This window comes from Gadus chalcogrammus, chromosome 5, assembly GCF_026213295.1.
Source record: "Gadus chalcogrammus isolate NIFS_2021 chromosome 5, NIFS_Gcha_1.0, whole genome shotgun sequence".
In the NCBI taxonomy this organism is placed as follows: domain Eukaryota; kingdom Metazoa; phylum Chordata; class Actinopteri; order Gadiformes; family Gadidae; genus Gadus; species Gadus chalcogrammus.
In genome coordinates, this window is record NC_079416.1 from 23918836 (window position 1) to 23937637 (window position 18802).

At 54.1% G+C, this 18802-nt stretch overlaps 1 protein-coding gene across 2 annotated transcripts in view; it reads left to right on the plus strand.

The window, feature by feature from the left end:
* adck1 (aarF domain containing kinase 1) overlaps positions 1 to 18802 on the plus strand; it is an 81020-nt gene that overhangs the window by 38744 nt on the left and 23474 nt on the right. For both annotated transcript variants that reach the window (XM_056591279.1, XM_056591280.1), the window contains exons 5-8: positions 7675 to 7833; positions 8761 to 8919; positions 10864 to 10980; positions 18438 to 18587. In XM_056591279.1, coding sequence (XP_056447254.1) covers positions 7675 to 7833; positions 8761 to 8919; positions 10864 to 10980; positions 18438 to 18587 — 585 coding nt within the window. The remainder of the gene's footprint in view (positions 1 to 7674; positions 7834 to 8760; positions 8920 to 10863; positions 10981 to 18437; positions 18588 to 18802) is intronic.

Below are 18802 nucleotides of genomic sequence, written 5' to 3' on the forward strand. Positions count from 1 at the left end.
TGATCACTGCATGGTACTGAGGACCTGATTACTGCATGGTACTGAGGACCTGATTACCGCATGGTACTGAGGACCTGATCACTGCATGGTACTGAGGACCTGATCACTGCATGGTACTGAGGACCTGATTACTGCACGGTACTGAGGACCTGATTACCGCATGGTACTGAGGACCTGATTACTGCATGGTACTGAGGACCTGATTACTGCATGGTACTGAGGACCTGATTACCGCACGGCACTGAGGACCTGATTACTGCATGGTACTGAGGACCTGGTTACCGCATGGTACTGAGGACCTGATCACTGCATGGTACTGAGGACCTGATTACCGCATGGTACTGAGGACCTGATCACTGCACGGTACTGAGGACCTGATTACTGCATGGTACTGAGGACCTGATTACTGCACGGTACTGAGGACCTGATTACTGCACGGTACTGAGGACCTGATTACCGCATGGTACTGAGGACCTGATTACTGCATGGTACTGAGGACCTGATTACTGCATGGTACTGAGGACCTGATTACCGCATGGTACTGAGGACCTGATTACCGCATGGTACTGAGGACCTGATTACCGCATGGCACTGAGGACCTGATTACCGCATGGTACTGAGGACCTGATTACCGCATGGTACTGAGGACCTGATTACCGCATGGTACTGAGGACCTGATTACCGCATGGTACTGAGGACCTGATTACCGCATGGTACTGAGGACCTGATTACCGCATGGTACTGAGGACCTGATTACTGCATGGTACTGAGGACCTGATTACTGCATGGTACTGAGGACCTGATTACTGCATGGTACTGAGGACCTGATTACTGCATGGTACTGAGGACCTGATTACTGCATGGTACTGAGGACCTGATTACTGCATGGTACTGAGGACCTGATTACCGCATGGTACTGAGGACCTGATTACCGCATGGTACTGAGGACCTGATTACTGCATGGTACTGAGGACCTGATTACTGCATGGTACTGAGGACCTGATTACTGCATGGTACTGAGGACCTGATTACCGCATGGTACTGAGGACCTGATTACCGCATGGTACTGAGGACCTGATTACCGCATGGTACTGAGGACCTGGTTACCGCATGGTACTGAGGACCTGGTTACCGCATGGTACTGAGGACCTGGTTACCGCATGGCACTGAGGACCTGGTTACCGCATGGTACTGAGGACCTGATTACCGCACGGTACTGAGGACCTGATTACCGCACGGTACTGAGGACCTGATTACCGCACGGTACTGAGGACCTGGTTACCGCACGGTACTGAGGACCTGATTACCGCACGGTACTGAGGACCTGATTACCGCACGGTACTGAGGACCTGATTACCGCACGGTACTGAGGACCTGATTACCGCACGGTACTGAGGACCTGATTACCGCACGGTACTGAGGACCTGATTGCCGCACGGTACTGAGGACCTGATTGCCGCACGGTACTGAGGACCTGATTGCCGCACGGTACTGAGGACCTGATTGCCGCACGGTACTGAGGACCTGATTGCCGCACGGTACTGAGGACCTGATTGCCGCACGGTACTGAGGACCTGATTGCCGCACGGTACTGAGGACCTGATTACCGCACGGTACTGAGGACCTGATTACCGCACGGTACTGAGGACCTGATTACCGCATGGTACTGAGGACCTGATTACCGCATGGTACTGAGGACCTGATTACCGCATGGTACTGAGGACCTGATTACCGCACGGTACTGAGGACCTGATTACCGCACGGTACTGAGGACCTGATTACCGCACGGTACTGAGGACCTGATTACCGCACGGTACTGAGGACCTGATTACCGCACGGTACTGAGGACCTGATTACCGCACGGTACTGAGGACCTGATTACCGCACGGTACTGAGGACCTGGTTACCGCACGGTACTGAGGACCTGATTACCGCACGGTACTGAGGACCTGATTACCGCACGGTACTGAGGACCTGATTACCGCACGGTACTGAGGACCTGATTACCGCACGGTACTGAGGACCTGATTACCGCACGGTACTGAGGACCTGATTACCGCACGGTACTGAGGACCTGATTACCGCACGGTACTGAGGACCTGATTACCGCACGGTACTGAGGACCTGATTACCGCACGGTACTGAGGACCTGATTACCGCACGGTACTGAGGACCTGATTACCGCACGGTACTGAGGACCTGATTACCGCACGGTACTGAGGACCTGATTACCGCACGGTACTGAGGACCTGATTACCGCACGGTACTGAGGACCTGATTACCGCATGGTACTGAGGACCTGGTTACCGCACGGTACTGAGGACCTGATTACCGCATGGTACTGAGGACCTGATTACTGCATGGTACTGAGCCTCTGAGGACCTGATTACTGCATGGTACTGAGGACCTGATTACTGCATGGTACTGAGGACCTAAGTCGCTACATTCTACAATATAGTCAAAGGTCACTGGAAACTCATGCATGCATGTCTGATAACGTTGTTTGAAATGTACATGTTAAAGAGTGTATTTGTTTGTTTGGTATTTATTGGGTGTTTATATGCAGCCCACTTACAAGGGTGTGTGTGTGTGTGTGTGTGTGTGTGTGTGTGTGTGTGTGTGTGTGTGTGTGTGTGTGTGTGTGTGTTGGTGTGTGAGAGAACAGCTGGGGCTACTTTGGTATTCATAGAGTTTGTTCCCTGGTCTGTTTTACAGTCTTAGAATCAGCGATGAACATCTTGCACTGGGCAGTTGAAATGGAGAGTGAGAGAGGGAGAGGGATTTAGTTTCTCCCAGTGTGCAGAGTAGACGAGAACAGCTAGCTTGACACTTAGCTACAGACTGTAGGGTTATAGAGGTGTGGGGAGGAGGGGGAGGAGGAGGGAGAGGAGGAGGAGGAGGAGGAGGAGGAGGAGGAGGAGGAGGAGGAGGAGGAGGGGGAGGAGGGAGAGGAGGAGGAGGAGGAGGTAGATAGCGGTGGAGTCTGATGAGGAGGAGGAGGAAGAAGAGTGCGGTGCTGGAGATAATCACACCATCAGGTCCATTGTCCCGGTCAGCTGCAGCCAGCTGCAGAGCTCGGTCTTTTGTCTTGAACACAAGTGTGTCGTTCCAGAGGTGACTCTGCTCTCTGCCGCCGTGCAGCGTGTAAACTTCCTGCTATCATCCTCTCTTTAAAGCCTGGTGGTCTTCTGTCGTTGTTCTCCCTGGTGTGTGGGTGGGCGGGGCGCATGGGTCCCCAGAAACACCTGTTGATCCGAAAACACCTGAATGATCCGAAAACACACCAACACAGACTGTCAGCCATTTTGGATGGTACCCCAACCCTCTATTTTCTCTCTCTCTCTCTCTCTCTCTCTCTCTCTCTCTCTCTCTCTCTCTCTCTCTCTCTCTCTCTCTCTCTCTCTCTCTCTCTCTCTCTCTCTCTCTCTCTCTCTCTCTCTCAACAAGGAAAGGGGGGGGATGGATTGAAGGAGCAATCAGCAGTCGTTTTGCGTATGAGGGGGGCGTGGGGGGCTCGGTCTGACTATGGCACTGTTCTGTGTGTTGTTATGGTGTGTGTGTGTGTAGGTGTGTGTCTGTATGAATGTGTCTTTGTCTGTGTGCCTACAATCTTTGTGTTATATATGTATGTAATTGCATAACTTACATGGCTTTGTTTGTGTGTGTAGAAAGACAGAGCACGCGCACTCACACGCAGACGCACTCACACGCAGACGCAGTGCTGCTGTGGGCTCCTGTAAGTGAGGAGGAGAAGCTCCGTCGCACTACTTGTGCTCCTATTGTTTGATACACTGAACGGCCCCTTGATCTCGAGGCACGAGAGGTGCAGTAAATAGATGGACGAACACTGTACTGCGTGACCTGAAGACAGACACAATGCAGAAGGTCTGCACGGTGATTGTTCTAGTCCATCATACCAAGAGAAAAAAATATTTTGATAAGCAGTCAGCTCCATTCATATCCTGTTTTTGTCACTGATACCTTCGAGTTCCTCACAGACTTAGGAAACGGCAGGTAGGTTGAAGAAGATTGGATGTGGGTATTCTGAGGGTTCTTACTCTTTCAGGCATTCAACAACTCTTGAGCTTGAAGTCAAACACCCACCAAGAACATTGAGAAGTTGGCTCACATGGCCAGGCTCAGCAAGGTATTACATGCTGTGGGTTTGTGGAGGGCTCATGTCCTTAACCACAAAGCATTTCAAAATTACAGACCGACAAAACGATTCATGTCTCATACGTGAACTGGCCGAGGCCCCTGCTAGGCCAGGCTACACAACAGAACCATGCATGTTCATTGTGCTTAATAATGCCCCTCCGTCCACCCGTCAGGCGGACGGAGGGGCATTACTGGCCGAGGCCCCTGCTAGGCCAGGCTACACAACAGAACCATGCATGTTCATTGTGTTAATAATGCCCCTCCGTCCACCCGTCAGGCGGACGGAGGGGCATTACTGGCCGAGGCTAGGCCAGGCTACACAACAGAACCATGCATGTTCATTGTGTTAATAATGCCCCTCCGTCCACCCGTCAGGCGGACGGAGGGGCATTACTGGCCGAGGCTAGGCCAGGCTACACAACAGAACCATGCATGTTCATTGTGTGAATAATGCCCCTCCGTCCCCCCGTCAGGCGGACGGCAGCGCCCTTATGTAACGTGTCAGCGGGTTGTGGCGGCAATCAGCACATGAACGATTCTAGCTTCCCTTTGTGCCTCCAGCTACTGTTGGATGGTGCAGAGCCCAGCCTTTCTGTTGGATGACATCGCTCATTGGCCTCTGTGGCACCTTTATCTACCCCTCCCCCCCCGCCAACCCCTGTATGTGTGCCTCCCCCCCCCCCCTGTATGTGTGCCTCCCCCCTCCCCCCCCCCCCCCTGTATGTGTGCCTCCCCCCTCCCCCCCCCCCCCCCTGTATGTGTGCCTCCCCCCTCCCCCCCCCCCCGCCAACCCCTGTATGTGTGCCCCCCCCCCCCCCCCCTGTATGTGTGCCTCCCCTCCCCCCCCCCCCCTGTATGTGTGCCTCCCCCCCCCCCCCCCTGTATGTGTGCCTCCCCCCCCCCCCCTGTATGTGTGCCTCCCCCCCCCCCCCCCCCTGTATGTGTGCCTCCCCCCCCCCCCCCTGTATGTGTGCCTTAAAAAGAAAAATGCTCTTCTCCCTGGACCATTCTGCCCCCCCCCCTGATGGAAGTGTCAGTGTTGTGCTGTGGGGGGGGCGCAGGGCGCAGCTTGTCTAGATAAGGTTACAGGGGGGGGGGGGGGGGGTCCCTAAGCAGTCATCCTCTTATCTGATCGCTTTACGGAAAAAGGAAATGTCAGGTCAGCGCACGCCGCCGCCGTGTGGCAGAGCGAGGTGGGGGAGGGGGGGAGGAGGGGGGAGGGAGGGGAGGGGGGGAGGAGGGTGGTGGGAGGGGAGGAGGTGGGGGGGGAGGAGGTGAGGATGGGAGGGGAGGAGGGGAGGAGGTGGGGCAGTGAGGAGGTGGGGGAGGGGTAGAGATGGGGAGGGGGGGGGGAGGATGGGGGAGGATGGGGGGGGGGTGGGGGAGGACAATAATGACCTGGTGTGACGGCTCCGGCACTAAAGACGGACCTCGCCCCCCGCCTCAAAAAAAAAAGTGTGTTTGGATTCCGTTGCCATGTACAAATGTTCATGAAGAGAAACATTAAACATTTCAAAACATAAAGAAGCATCAAAATGGTGCAGGGGTTTGGGCAGACCATGCATCTCTGAGGTGATTAGTGCCTGTCACACAACACTGTATACATTAGAAGATACAAGAAGTTATTTCAACCTTCACCCCATCACCGCCCCATCTCAGAGCTTAGCAGCCTTCCCTCAATGCTGTCAGGGTACACACACACACACACACACACACACACACACACACACACACACACACACACACACACACACATACATAAGGTTAGTCAGGCTGTGTGAGTGTGTGTGTATCTTTGTCTGTGTGAATGTGTTTCTCCATGTGTGTGTGTGTGGGGGTTTTCGTAATATGCATCGACTCCTTTCTAATGAATTTAAATCCCCAGCGATGCCTCCTTAACCTTCAGACCCCCAAAACAATTAGTGTGTGTGTGTGTGTGTGTGTGTGTGTGTGTGTGTGTGTGTGTGTGTGTGTGTGTGTGTGTGTGTGTGTGTGTGTGTGTGTGTGTGTGTGTGTGTGTGTGTGTGTGTGTGTGTGTGTGTGTGTGTGTGTTCCAGTGTGTCATGCTTCTGGGAATCGGTGTGTGTGCGTGGTTCATCAGTGCGTGGCAGCGGGCCCCTGGGGTTCAGTCAGTCCTGGGGTTCAGTCAGTCCTGGGATTCGGTCCTGGGGTTCAGTCCTGGGGGTTCAGTCCTGGGGGTTCAGTTCTGGGGGCTCAGTCCCGGGGGTTCAGTTCTGGGGGTTCAGTTCTGGGGGTTCAGTCCTGGGGTTCAGTCAGTCCTGGGGGTTCAGTCCTGGGGGTTCAGTCCTGGGGGTTCAGTCCTGGGGTTCAGTATTGGGGTTCAGTCCTGGGGGTTCAGTCCCGGGTGTCGTTTCCCGCCCGCTCCTAATACACCCTAATAACAAACACAGAGCCCCCCGATTACCTCCGTGTTCTGAAACACATCCTGACCTCATGAACATATTAAACCATCTTTACTAAACTGGGGTTCATTCCTCAGTGCAGTAGGACACACTGAATTCTAAAACTACTGTCGGTGTCACAACAATACGGCCTAACCGCTGTCCCCCCTTAACGAGCAGATCATACTCAAAGGGGTCGGGTCATCCATGTGTTCTGTGTCGTTGTGTCTGGTGGATGAGGGGCAGTACACCCAGAGCCCCCCTGCTGCTCTCCCTGGCCGCCTCAGACTGCTCTGTACTGCTGAACGACCGGGAGGCAGCAGTGTTTCTGCCTGGCCCCTCCTCTGCCTGGCCCCTCCTCGGCTCAGCCTGGCCCCTCCCCTCCTCCGCTTGGCCCCTCCCCTCCTCTGCCTGGCCCCTCCCCTCCTCTGCCTGGCCCCTCCCCTCCTCTGCCTGGCCCCTCCCCTCCTCTGCCTGGCCCCTCCTCTGCCTGGCCCCTCCCCTCCTCTGCCTGGCCCCTCCCCTCCTCTGCCTGGCCCCTCCCCTCCTCTGCCTGGCCCCTCCCCTCCTCTGCCTGGCCCCTCCTCTGCCTGGCCCCTCCCCTCCTCTGCCTGGCCCCTCCTCTGCCTGGCCCCTCCCCTCCTCTGCCTGGCCCCTCCCCTCCTCTGCCTGGCCCCTCCCCTCCTCTGCCTGGCCCCTCCTCTGCCTGGCCCCTCCCTCCTCTGCTCTGGCAGGGTGCACCACAGACTCTGCTCCCCAGCCAGTAACTGTTTGTACCTGTCCCCAGAAGCTGCCCAATCGCCATCGGCCCGGCCCGCCCACCCTCCCACCATCTGCTCAGCCGACCCCATGGTCATTCCACGTCTTGACTGGCACGTGTGTGTGTGTGTGTGTGTGTGTGTGTGTGTGTGTGTGTTTGTAAGCCGTCACCTTTCTGTCGCAGTGTGAGGTTGAGGTTTATCTTGGAGTCAGTGATTAGGATCTGGGTCAAGCCCCAGATACTCTTCTGATTTCCTACGACAATCCATCCATCCCTCTGTTGCTCTATTTTCCTGATTTACTCCCTCTCTCTCTCTCCCCCTCTCACCCCCTCTCTCGCCCCCCTCCCCTGTAGATGTCGGAGCTCTTCGTGTCCTTCGAGGAGACCCCCCAGGGGGCGGCCTCGCTGGCCCAGGTGCACCGGGCCGTCCTCCACGACGGGCGCATCGTGGCCGTGAAGGTGCAGCACCCCAAGGTGCAGTCGCAGAGCTCCAAGGACATCCTGGTCATGGAGGTGAGCCCCCCAGGTCCACTGGGACCAATCAGAGCCCCCCAGGTCCACTGGGACCAGTCAGAGCCCCCCCGGTCCACTGGGACCAGTCAGAGCCCCCCCGGTCCACTGGGACCAGTCAGAGCCCCCCCAGGTCCACTGGGACCAGTCAGAGCCCCCCAGGTCCACTGGGACCAGTCAGAGCCCCCCCCGGTCCACTGGGACCAGTCAGAGCCCCCCAGGTCCACTTGGACCAGTCAGAGCCCCCCCCGGTCCACTGGGACCAGTCAGAGCCCCCCAGGTCCACTTGGACCAGTCAGAGCCCCCCGGGTCCACTGGGACCAGTCAGAGCCCCCCCCGGTCCACTGGGACCAGTCAGAGCCCCCCCTCCCAGGGTTATCTGCATCATGTCTTCAAGGTTGTATCAGCGATTCAGGCCGAAACATAATGACTCATTCATCTGACCGACCCTAACATAATGATCTCACTCATCTGACCGACCCTAACATAATGATCTCACTCATCTGACCGACCCTAACATAATGATCTCACTCATCTGACCGACCCTAACATAATGACTCACTCATCTGACCGACCCTAACATAATGATCTCACTCATCTGACCGACCCTAACATAATGATCTCACTCATCTGACCGTTCCTCATGGTCCGCCACTAGAGGACCATGAGGCCGTCAAACGTTGTTACTGGAAGCACCAAACACAGAAGGGAGGGGCCAGCGGGCTCTGCCTGGGATCTCGCTCCAATACCGTCAGAAGGGACGTCACCCAACACCGCTGGTACAACCTTTAATAGATAGATGACCAATCGTCTCCTTATGATCCTACATGGCTCAGCCTGGAGGTTGGACTGGCACTGTAGCGTTATCTAAATGAATCTAGTTGTTTCTCTATTTACCGTGTTACCTAACAGTGAACTACATCCCTGAAGGTGTTGGTGAGGGCAGTCCATTGGCTCTTCCCAGATTTTGCCTTCATGTGGTTGGTGGAGGAGGCCAAGAAGAACATGCCTCTGGAGCTGGACTTCCTCAACGAAGGACGCAATGCAGAGAAGGTGGCCAAGATGCTCGCCCACTTCTCCTTCCTTAAGGTAGGAGTAAAAACATCACGCACACTCACCTGGTTGTCCCCTGGTTGTCCCCTGGTTGTCCCCTGGTTGTCAGCTGGTTGTCAGCTGGTTGTCCGCTGGTTGTCCCCTGGTTGTCCCCTGGTTGTCAGCTGGTTGTCAGCTGGTTGTCCGCTGGTTGTCCGCTGGTTGTCCCCTGGTTGTCCCCTGGTTGTCCGCTGGTTGTCAGCTGGTTGTCAGCTGGTTGTCCGCTGGTTGTCCCCTGGTTGTCCCCTGGTTGTCCCCTGGTTGTCAGCTGGTTGTCAGCTGGTTGTCCGCTGGTTGTCCCCTGGTTGTCCCCTGGTTGTTGTCTGGTTGTCCCCTGGTTGTCAGCTGGTTGTCCCCTGGTTGTCAGCTGGTTGTCCCCTGGTTGTCCCCTGGTTGTCAGCTGGTTGTCCCCTGGTTGTCAGCTGGTTGTCCCCTGGTTGTCAGCTGGTTGTCCCCTGGTTGTCAGCTGGTTGTCCCCTGGTTGTCAGCTGGTTGTCCCCTGGTTGTCCCCTGGTTGTCCTCTGGTTGTCCGCTGGTTGTCCCCTGGTTGTCAGCTGGTTGTCCCCTGGTTGTCAGCTGGTTGTCCCCTGGTTGGCAGTGACCAGGTTTCTAAACATGCAATGTTATTTGTCATGTAAACAACATAACTGAGGTTTGACATGGTTTTGGGCGGGTGAATTCATTCTGTGCATGCACCTGATATTCATGTAACATCCACCAAGAAATATGCAGAAACACTTTAAGTGCAATATAATTTAATTGTTCGATCAATTGATTGATTGGCTCATGGTAGCGGAGCACTACAGTGGATGGCGTCCACAACCAGTCCACTCAATGTTATCAGATGGATCAATAACCAGTCCACTCAATGTTAACAGATGGATCAATAACCAGTCCCCTCAATGTTAACAGATGGATCAATAACTAGTCCACTCAATGTTATCAGATGGATCAATAACTAGTCCACTCAATGTTATCAGATGGATCAATAACTAGTCGACTCAATGTTAACAGATGGATCAATAACCAGTCGACTCAATGTTAACAGATGGATCAATAACCAGTCGACTCACTGTTAACAGATGGATCAATAACCAGTCGACTCAATGTTAACAGATGGATCAATAACCAGTCGACTCAATGTTAACAGATGGATCAATCACCAGTCCAAGGCAGGCGTAGGAAGGCATGCTGTCCTAAGCTTTAGACCGTAGACACCTTCATGCACGGCCTTTACCAAAGACGAAATCACATGACTAGTATTATAAAATATAGGAGGTGGTCAGGATTAACTAAACTATTGATCCATCGCAGGGGGATATACCACACACACACACACACACACACACACACACACACACACACACACACACACACACACACACACACACACACACACACACACACCGTAACACAGATAGCATCTTATCTGTGGGAACAGAGGGACGCCAGAGCTGTGATGAATTCCCAACATCCCTCTGTGCACGACAGCCAGAGATGTCCATGTGAGCACATGGACAGACACACACACAGACACACACAGACACACAAACACACACACACAAAGACACACACACACTCACACACACTCACACATACACACGCACAGAGGGGTTCTGCCTGCCGCTGCACGTGACTCCACAGCGAGACGTCAATCCTGTCGTTCCTCCATGATATGTTTGTCACATTGCTCCTGATGATCCTCCTCCTCCTCCTTCCTCCTCCTCCTCCTCCTCCTCCCTCTCCCCTGTGCCCCCCCCCCTCCTCCTCCTCCCCCTCCTCCTCCTCCCTCTCCCCTGTGTTCCCCCCCCTCCTCCTCCTCCTCCTCCTCCTCCCCCTCCTCCTCTCTCTCCCCTGTGCCCCCCCCTCCTCCTCCTCCCTTTCCCCTGTGCCCCCCCCTCCTCCTCCTCCCTCTCCCCTGTGCCCCCCCCCCCCGACCAGGTCCCACAGATCCACTGGGATCTCTCCACCAAGAGGATCCTCACCATGGAGTTCGCTGAGGGCGGGCAGGTCAACGACCGCGACTACATGAGGCGCCACGGCATCAACGTCAACAAGGTGTGCCCCCCCCCCCCCCCCCTCACTCACTGTACATCAACGTCAACAAGGTGCCCCCCCCCCCCCCCCCCCCCCCACTGTACATCAACGTCAACAAGGTGCCCCCCCCCCCCCCCCCCCACTGTACATCAACGTCAACAAGGTGCCCCCCCCCCCCCCCCCCCCCACTGTACATCAACGTCAACAAGGTGCCCCCCCCCCCCCCCCCCCCCCCTCACTGTACATCAACGTCAACAAGGTGCCCCCCCCCCAGGCCCAGACTAGGGGCCCAGACTAAGGGCCCAGACTGAGGGCCTCAGACTGAGGGCCTCAGACTGAGGGCCTCAGACTGAGGGCCCAGACTAGGGGCCCAGACTAAGGGCCCAGACTGAGGGCCTCAGACTGAGGGCCTCAGACTGAGGGCCCAGACTAGGGGCCCAGACTAGGGGCCCAGACTGAGGGCCCAGACTAGGGGCCCAGACTAGGGGCCCAGACTGAGGGCCTCAGACTGAGGGCCTCAGACTGAGGGCCCAGACTAGGGGCCCAGACTAGGGGCCCAGACTAGGGGCCCAGACTAGGGGCCCAGACTGAGGGCCTCAGACTGAGGGCCTCAGACTAGGGGCCCAGACTAGGGGCCCAGACTGAGGGCATCAGACTGAGGGCATCAGACTGAGGGCCCAGACTAGGGGCCCAGACTGAGGGCCCCAGACTAGGGGCCCAGACTGAGGGCCCAGACTAGGGGCCCAGACTGGGGGCCTCAGACTGAGGGCCCAGACTAGGGGCCCAGACTGAGGGCCCCCGACCACCAGGGGCCCAGACTGAGGGCCCCCGACCACCAGGGGCCCTGGCTCTGCCCGTTCCAGCTTCGCTGTAGACAGTCTGATATGAAGGGGTGTACGTTCTCCCCAGTCTGCAGTCTGGCTCCAGCCCCTGTCTTCTTTTGAGAGAAGCTGTAGTCCAGAGATACAGTGCTGGCAGGGCCACATGTAGACGGAGAGGGGAAGCCCAAGAGCCGCCGTCCAGACGCTCTCCCAGCCCCGTCCTTATCACCCCGGCGCCAGGTGGAGGTGACTGATCTTCACCACATGCTTGTTCTGCACCGCAGTGCTTCCACATCTATAAATACCCACCGAGCACACCTTCTGGTCATGTCCGCCCATGTGAAGTGTGTTCCGTGTGGGAGCTGCCCACGCTGCTGGGGCTTACGCCCTCGGACCGGTGTGATGACCTCAGGGTTTGTGTGTGCGTCTGCAGGTGTGGATATCCTGCATGTTCAGCCGATGCATGAATGTAGGATTAGCTCCAGAGCAGAAGTGCTGAGGCTGGAAATGCATGTTTTCCTTCACAGTAGCACTAACAAGTGATTCGCTACCGATATCTACAGCTGAAGTGGAACGGCTTAGCTTCAACATTTAGAAAATATATTTAGAATTGCACAGCTTGCCATCCCATGCATGTTAGTCAATGTCTGGTGGCCCGGTTTACCTAGTGACTAGTGGGTAACTAATCGACAGAGGCTGCTGCCAGCGTATGGTGGCCCGGTTTACCAGTGACTAGTGGGTAACTAATCGACAGAGGCTGCTGCCAGCGTATGGTGGCCCGGTTTACCAGTGACTAGTGGGTAACTCATCGACAGAGGCTGCTGCCAGCGTCTAATCAGACATTGCTGTGACTAAGGGCAGAGGATAACCCGAGCCGTAGTGAGCTGATGTGTACGAGTGCACCCGGCCGGCCCCCCTCCCAGCCTCCTGGGGCTCCCTGACCAGGGGGCCGGGCCGAGGAAGACGTCTGGTTGAGGGGTTGTTTGTGGGACCACTGGAGAGACGGCCTCCCAGGGCAGGTCAAGTGTACCTCCTGCTATGAGAGCTGCTCAACACTGGTCCGACCTTAGTGTGGATTCACCGCGTGAGAGGTGAGTTATTAATAAAATCATGGCTCATTGTACAGCTTGACATGGACAATGTATAGATATACCAGGGGTCCTTACAGCGGGCTCTCAGGTACAGGTCCGCACAGAGCTGCTAGCCGCTTGGAACGCTCCCTCCATAATGTCCATGTGTCATGGTCAGTCCAAAGCACTTCAACAGACCACCACAAGCCTACACACACACACACACACACACACACACACACACACACACACACACACACACACACACACACACACACACACACACACACACACCCAAACTGAACACACAGACACACACACACACACACACACACACACACACACACACACACACACCCAAACTGAACACACACACACACACACACACACACACACACACACACACACACACACACACACACACACACACACACACACACACACACACACACACACACACCACAAAGCTGCGCTCCTCAGAAATGGTGATTCATGCGCACAATGAATGGTTGGAATAAGAATAGCGACACTTTACCCACACAAGCATCCGATAAAAAGATCCCCCGTGCAGGGCGATCTCCCACGGTGCCTCTGAACGTCAGTGGCAGGGCATGTGGACTCATGGCTCACCTCCGTCATCAATAAAACCCAATGACTAACGAGTCCTACTCGGCATGGTCAGGAGCCATCTGAACACTCACTGAAGACTCATACAGATGACCCATCACTTAGTCTGTGAGTGTTAGAAGTTAAGGTTTGGGATTGAAAGTGATCCAACCTGTCTCCATTACTGCTTTGACAACATAATGGTCATTTCAGCCTAACTGTTAAGACCTACAGAATTATCAAAGAGCGCAGTGTTAGATAAGAGTTAAACAATGGTGGAAATGATATGACATTATCCCTCTTTTTTTTTGTGTTTCACTTAACTTTCACAATGATTTTAAACAACAGTAACAAAGTCTAATTAAATTTAAGCGAATGCATTAAAAAATGTAGGAGGCTAGGGTTGAAGGTTCATTGCATAATGCCTTTCTCAATTCACCTTCCATGGTGATGACACACACACGCACGCGCACGCACGCACGCACACGCACACATCAACATACACCTACAGAGATAGGGCACATATATTGTTGACAATGACAAATACATAATAAACAACCAAATCCTTCATTTGGATCTTTATTTACTCTGCGATACGTATCAACAACTCGCACAAGCACAAACGCACATGCACACCAACATGCCCACACACACAATTGTCCAAATGCAACCATCGGCTGACTATTAAGCAGTAATGATGAGCATTATTAGACGGCTGATGATTTAGATAGGGGATGTTATCGGTCAGACGCACACGCACGCACACGCACACGCACACACCCCACTACACGCTGAAAGAATGGATAGAACTATTAAGTCAATGTGGCGCGTTGTGGGTCTGTTGTGTGCGTGGTGTGTGTGTGTGTGTGTCATCAGAAGATGGATGAGTTTCCTGGGGACTCTCTCCTAACAGGGCAGGTCCAGCGCCTCCTTCCTCTATGTGCTTCTTTATTTATATATTTATGTGTTTATCTACGTATTACTTTGTTATTTATTTGTCTTTCCAAGATTATTGCATTTCACGAAGACAATAATCTCCGTATTTATTGGTCATAGGTGTGTGTGTGTGTGTGTGTGTGTGTGTGTGTGTGTGTGTGTGTGTGTGTGTGTGTGTGTGTGTGTGTGTGTGTGTGTGTGTGTGTGTGTGTGTGTGTGTGTGTGTGTGTGTGTGTGTTGCACGCCTTAAAAAAAAGCAAACGACCAGCTTTCTTTTCTCCCGCTACGCTCTGTAGGTCTGTCTACCTCTCTGTGTGCATGTCTGTCTAATTATACCTGTCTATCTGCCTGTCTACCTCTCTGTGTACCTGTCTGCCTGTCTCTCTGCCTGTCTCTCTCTGTGAATCTGTCGTTCTTCTCTGTTCCCATCAGTGCTAATGGTGTCCATGGTAACGGGGGGGGGGCAGATCCCCCAAGGGAGAACACTCACACACACCCACAATCACTCACACTCACTCACTCACTCACTCACTCACTCACTCACTCACTCACTCACTCACTCACTCACTCACTCACTCACTCACTCACTCAGACATACTCACTCACTCACTCACTCACACTCACTCACTCACTCACTCACACTCACTCACTCACTCACTCACTCACTCACTCACTCACTCAGACACACTCACTCACTCACACTCACTCACTCACACTCACTCACACTCACTCACTCACACTCACTCACTCACACACTCGCTCGCTCACACTCACTCACACTCACTCACACTCACTCACTCACTCACTCACACTCACACTCACTCACTCACACTCACTCACTCACTCACTCACTCACTCACTCACTCACTCACTCACTCACTCACTCACTCAGACATACTCACTCACTCACTCACTCACACTCACTCACTCACACTCACTCACTCACTCACTCACTCACTCACTCACTCACTCACTCAGACATACTCACTCACTCACACTCACTCACTCACACTCACTCACACTCACTCACTCACTCACACTCACTCACTCGCTCACACTCACTCACTCACTCACACTCGCTCACTCACTCACTCACTCACTCACTCACTCACTCACTCACTCACTCACTCACTCACTCACACTCACTCACACTCACACTCGCTCGCTCACACTCACTCACACTCACTCACTCACTCACTCACTCACTCACTCACTCACTCACTCACTCACTCACTCACTCACTCACTCACTCACACTCACACTCGCTCGCTCACACTCACACTCGCTCGCTCACACTCACTCACACTCACTCACACTCACTCACTCACTCACTCACTCACTCACACTCACACTCACTCACTCACACTCGCTCGCTCGCTCACTCACGCTCGCTCGCTCACACTCACTCACTCACTCTCTCACTCTCACTCACTCACTCACTCACTCACTCACTCACTCACTCACTCACTCACTCACTCACTCACTCACTCACTCACTCACTCACTCACTCACTCACTCACTCACTCACTCACTCACTCACTCACTCACTCACTCACTCACTCACTCACTCACTCACTCACTCACTCACTCACTCACTCACTCACTCACTCACTCACTCACTCACTCCCTCCCTCCCTCCCTCCCTCCCTCCCTCCCTTAACGTACACACAGTGCCTCTACACCTTCCTCAATGTACTCCCAGTACACAAAAGAGAGAGGGACAGACTTTGATAATCTCGGCCACTCACTGCACTGATATATCTATGTATATATATTTATAGATGTATAAAGTGTGTGATTCAGTTATTTCTACTCAAGGAGGAAGTTATAGGCTATGGATTTATTATGGTAGGAGTAGATCCACACACTCCATTGAGTATGTATAATATAGTCTGTAAAACGTTTAAAAAGCTGATTAGATAGTAGATGGGCATATTGTACACTTATAGCACATTGTATCGTGATGCAAAAGCTTGGCAAGCTTGGTGAGTGTTAGGAGTTATGAAGTTTATTGGCGGGTTTAGTTGCATCATTGACTTGAGGTGTCTGAGTCCAGTGCCTTCAACTGGCCTTCTCAGAGATCTGGACAATAGGCAACATGTGTGTGAGTGGCCAACATCCAAAATGTCCATCCTTTAATATCTGTTGATCTTTTCTCAAGGCTGTACCTTCCAAGGAGCCTCCCTCTGAAAGCTCTGACACACTAGTGCAGTAATCACTCCTGCTGCACTTTGCAGTGTCCTCACAAGGCCAGGAGTTTAGAGAAGGAGGTTTCTCTCTGCTTCTCTGGTGAGGGCTGGGAGGAATGGGAATTTTATTTTAGGCTGGGAGAGACCACAGCCCCACCCAGGGGGTAGAACGGGAGAGACCACAGCCCCACCCAGGGGGTAGAACGGGAGAGACCACAGCCCCACCCAGGGGGTAGAACGGGAGAGACCACAGCCCCACCCAGGGGGTAGAACGGGAGAGACCACAGCCCCACCCAGGGGGTAGAACGGGAGAGACCACAGCCCCACCCAGGGGGTAGAACGGGAGAGACCACAGCCCCACCCAGGGGGTAGAACGGGAGAGACCACAGCCCCACCCAGGGGGTGAACGGCTGGGGGTCTCGTCAAGACCTTCTGAAATGTCTTTAGGATATCAACCAAAACATCACAACGAAACCATCCAATAATGAATCCAATACTGCGGTGATGGGGGACGGCTCAATACAAGACACTCACTGTGCAAATAGTTCACGTTCAGTTAGCATCAAATGAGTGCCATGTCTGACTGTTCATAGCAGATCATCACCATCTAAAAACATCCTGAGTACGACAGGAAACTTTTCTATTAGTGCCTGTAAGAACCCATGAATCGGTGATTAACTTGAATATCATAGCTTATCAGCAAAGCTGTGTTTTCCACCTATATTTCCATATACTTCACTTCCATGTAGTCAGATATCCAGGAATAGAGGCTTGTATCTCTGCTTTGTTTCTATTGTGGCTTGAAGTAGGGCAATTATTTGTCTTATTCTCATTTGTATGCGTACTTGTTCTTCAGGAATCCAGCTGCCTCCGATGGAAACAGAAACCGCTCAAACCTCCAAGCACTCGAGCAGCCCAACGCCTCCCTGTGTGTTCGAGTGTCGCTGAACACCTCAGCTTATGACCTAAATGCATATGGTAGTTCAGCGCGGTACCTTATATGAAGTCTATCCCGGCTCCAGAGCGGTGGTTTCTAGGAAATCGCCGCCCGCTCGGTCTGACCGCGCCTCTCCCCGTTTGGAGCACGCCGCTTCTGGAACACCGCTAGAACTCTGATGGTTCTCCTGGTTGGAAGCGCTCCGGCTCAAAGCGCTGCCCTTTGATTTAGATTCAACAATGTAACATCACAATGCAGATTCCCTTTATTGCTCCATAACCCAAACGTAAAGCAGGTCATTGGACCTGGACCCCCCCCCCCCCCCGAGGAGGTCACTGAGGAGGCTAACAGAAGCCCTGTGGGGTTCTCCTCTCGGTTCCCACGAGGGCCTCGGGATAAAAGGAGAATGGATGACTCGGAGCTCCTCCTTTCACCTCCTCTCTCTCTCTAACACTAAAGCTGCACCACGCGGCTCTGACTCAACGCAGAACCGTCCTTGGCATAATAAGTGTGTGGAATAATGGTGTGAGCGTGCACGTGGACGTGTGTGTGTTAGCCCTCGCATTCATCATCCCTGGCCTCGTCCTCTGATGGCACCAGGGCTCTGAGCTGTACCTGACCCTGACCCTGACCCTGACCCCTGACCCTGACCCTGACCCCTGACCCTGACCCCTCACTAGCCCCTGTGGACAGGGTAGAGCTCACGGCCCAAAGGGGAGGGGTTCACACGCACGTAGAAACCGAGGTGTGGCCTGTTCCGGGTACGGTGACCCCCGGATAATAACGTTTACTCCAGCTGGGACGGTGAACGTGTTTAGACTTTGTTTGGAATATGACCGATGTGTCATGATGCGTATAAAGCTTTGGCCTCTGCACAACATGTTGGTATACTGATACACCCCCCCCCCCCCCCCCACAGATCTCGGAGGACCTGGGGAAGATGTACAGCGAGATGATCTTCGTGCACGGCTTCGTGCACTGCGACCCCCACCCCGGCAACGTGCTGGTGAGGGTCTGCCCCCACAGCAAGAAGACGCACATCGTACTGCTAGACCACGGCCTCTACCAGGTAACCCCCCCCCCCCCCCATCAGATGACCCTCTGCCCCCCCCCCCCATCAGATGACCCTCTGCCCCCCCCCCCCCCCCCATCAGATGACCCTCTGCCCCCCCCCCCCCCATCAGATGACCCTCTGCCCCGCCCCCCCATCAGATGGCCCTCTACCCCCCCCCCATCAGATGACCCTCTGCCCCCCCCCCCCCCCCCATCAGATGACCCTCTGCC